Source organism: Drosophila erecta, unplaced genomic scaffold, assembly GCF_003286155.1.
Source record: "Drosophila erecta strain 14021-0224.00,06,07 unplaced genomic scaffold, DereRS2 tig00000021-arrow-pilon, whole genome shotgun sequence".
Classification (NCBI taxonomy): Eukaryota; Metazoa; Arthropoda; class Insecta; order Diptera; family Drosophilidae; genus Drosophila; species Drosophila erecta.
Window position 1 is genome coordinate 4,304,557 of NW_020825198.1, and position 2,554 is coordinate 4,307,110.

The 2,554-nt window shown below is 44.5% G+C and overlaps 1 protein-coding gene across 1 annotated transcript; it reads left to right on the top strand.

The window, feature by feature from the left end:
- The first annotated feature begins 407 nt into the window (after window positions 1-407).
- LOC26526514 (probable serine/threonine-protein kinase mkcB) lies at window positions 408-1,499 on the top strand. The gene has a single exon (XM_015158806.2). It carries the CDS (start codon window positions 428-430, stop codon window positions 1,253-1,255), a length of 828 nt encoding a protein of 275 aa, XP_015014292.1. The 5' UTR covers window positions 408-427; the 3' UTR covers window positions 1,256-1,499.
- The last annotated feature ends 1,055 nt before the right edge of the window (window positions 1,500-2,554 follow it).

The window sequence follows — 2,554 nt, forward strand, 5'->3', positions numbered from 1 at the left end:
TGGGGGGAGTGAATACGTTGGTGGTGCCATGGAGGCCATGGACGGTTTCGGCTATGACAGCGGCGAGATCTCCTGCACCTACATGGACCCAATCGATCAGACATGAGACCTGGCCTACGGTGAGGTGTGTGGTCCCCCCGAGGGGGCCCGTTAAGGGCCCATTTCACGACCTGGTGGCTCAGCTGAGTGCCTGGATAGCATCCGAAAAGCTTGCCTCCTCTTCCATTTCAGAACATATTGTTGCATATTGTTTTGAATCCTTAAGAGTTCTCTGTAAATCAAACCTATAAGATGGTTTCCTTAAGTGGAAACCTAAGCCATTAAGGTAGAAGCTGACAGACCAGGTCGTGAAATCCGTGCCCACCCACGCACACCCAACCAGACACAACCAGACTAGAACTACACCACTAGGTCTTTAAACGAATGAATGCTTGAATGCTGTGGTTGCAATCAGAAAACCAACTCTGGACCCTTTCTTGTACTTGCACCCCCATCACCCCCCAACGATTGCCACCCACCACCCTCCCACACCCCGAATGAAAACACGCATCCAGGGCCGGCATCCTGCGCACGCTGCATCCGCTCCAGCTGCAGGCCGAGTGCAACGCCGGCGCCTTCCATCGCACGGAGGACGGCGGCCTGGGCGAACGGATCGAGCTGGCCGAGGTCGAGGTCGATGTGGATACGATTAAGAAGCTCAAGCTGGGTCAGAGGTCGTCGCTCTGGTCCCGACCCTCCTCCACCACCTCCCAGCTGCAGCAGGAGCACCAGCAGCAGCAGCAGCAAAAGCACCACCAGCAGCAGCAACACCACCCACAACAGCAGCAGCAGCAGGCACCACAGCAACCACACAAACGAGCGCATTCAAAGTCACCGCAGCCACAACAACAACAGCCACTGCAACAACAACGCCAACAACATTCACCCGCTCCTGGCCAAAAATTGCTTAGCGAGAAATCGGATTATTCGATATCCGTCTGAGACATTGGTAAGATCTGATCGCAGGATCAGCAGATTGGATGAGATTGGGCCCCCCGATAGCCAGAAAATTAGCAGCAGCCGGGCCGTTTTTGTACATTTTTGTAATGCATTTGTTACCTTACCACCCCAACCCCCAAACCTCGCCCCCCTGACACCACTCTTAAATGATGATAATGATGATGATAAACCACTACTCCAACCTTTCGGAGGAGCCCTAAAACCCAGTAACACCCTTCCGTTCCCCAAAAGAAACAACCAGAAGAACACTCAGTAAACTTTCGGACAATCAGTATCAAAATTCTGCACCAACCATCCAAAAACCAAACATACCGAATCGAAACACTTCCCATTATGAACTCCTGCCCTATTTATAGAGGTCATACTATATCTAAGTATTATCGATTGTGCATGCTCTATACCCACGTATGTGAATGCATATGGCATGTGTCCAGAAAGAACCCAGGTCAGTTGTCGAACTTCCAGAAATGTTGTATGTATATAATATACTAACGTAGTCTCTTAAGTATCCGTAAACGACTAATGCGTATATCACTCGAAACTGTAACTCAAACTACTAACTGCAAAACTATCGCAAACTATCGTATCGAATCGAACCGAACTGTTTTTCATCGTATGTAGAAAGGACCTTCGACCTTCTAAGTGTGGAAGTCTCAAATCTCGAATAGCAATGAGTGTTTGGTATAGGCTACTATAAGCTACTCCTAAAGTAGTTCTATAAGTTTCGGTTTTGTAGTACACCAGGGCGATGAAACGAGGAATTTAATCTTGAAATTTCAACTAAACCGAAAAACTCAGATATATGCTGTGTACAAATTTATATGAATGTATATTTATGTGTGTCCGTGTGCGTGTCTACGTTATGAGGCAGTCGTGCGCTCATGTATGTATATAGGATATATACCGAGATATACAATCGAAGAATACTCATTTAGTTGTTAGCGAATCCCCGTACATGTAGAGTATTGAGTATTGAGTATTGAGCAAATGCTGTAAATAATCAAAAGTAAAACCCTCAAAGGACTGACAATGTTGCATGACTCACACAGAAAACAAAATGAAAAAGTAAAGCCACAATGAAAATGTTAACTAAATGTATTCGATATAGCCGATGTACACACACTCGAATATGTCGCCAGCTGAATTTGAATTCAAGAAAGCAGTATTCATAGATAATATGACATGATATCGCAGTAATCACACATTAGTGTTTCCATAACAATAAACTGTCATTCGTCGAGTTGTAGATAAATGTTTTTAAAAACGAATTAATGGAAGTTAATTGAATGAGCCTGTAGGAGAATCAAATACAAGTCGTAATTAAATTTCGAATTATCATAAACACTCAATCAAGCAGTCGAATGGAACGAATCCAAGTTAGGAGCAGACAAACAAACTACAAATTAATATAACTCTTAGTTCGTATCGAATAATCCAAAATAATACGAGTACATAGCTGTATTTTAACTAGCCTACAAAAGCATAAGGAAACCCATTAAACAGTCAAATAAAACCGAGGAGAACCAGAAGCAGAAGCAGAAGGAGGTGGAGGTGG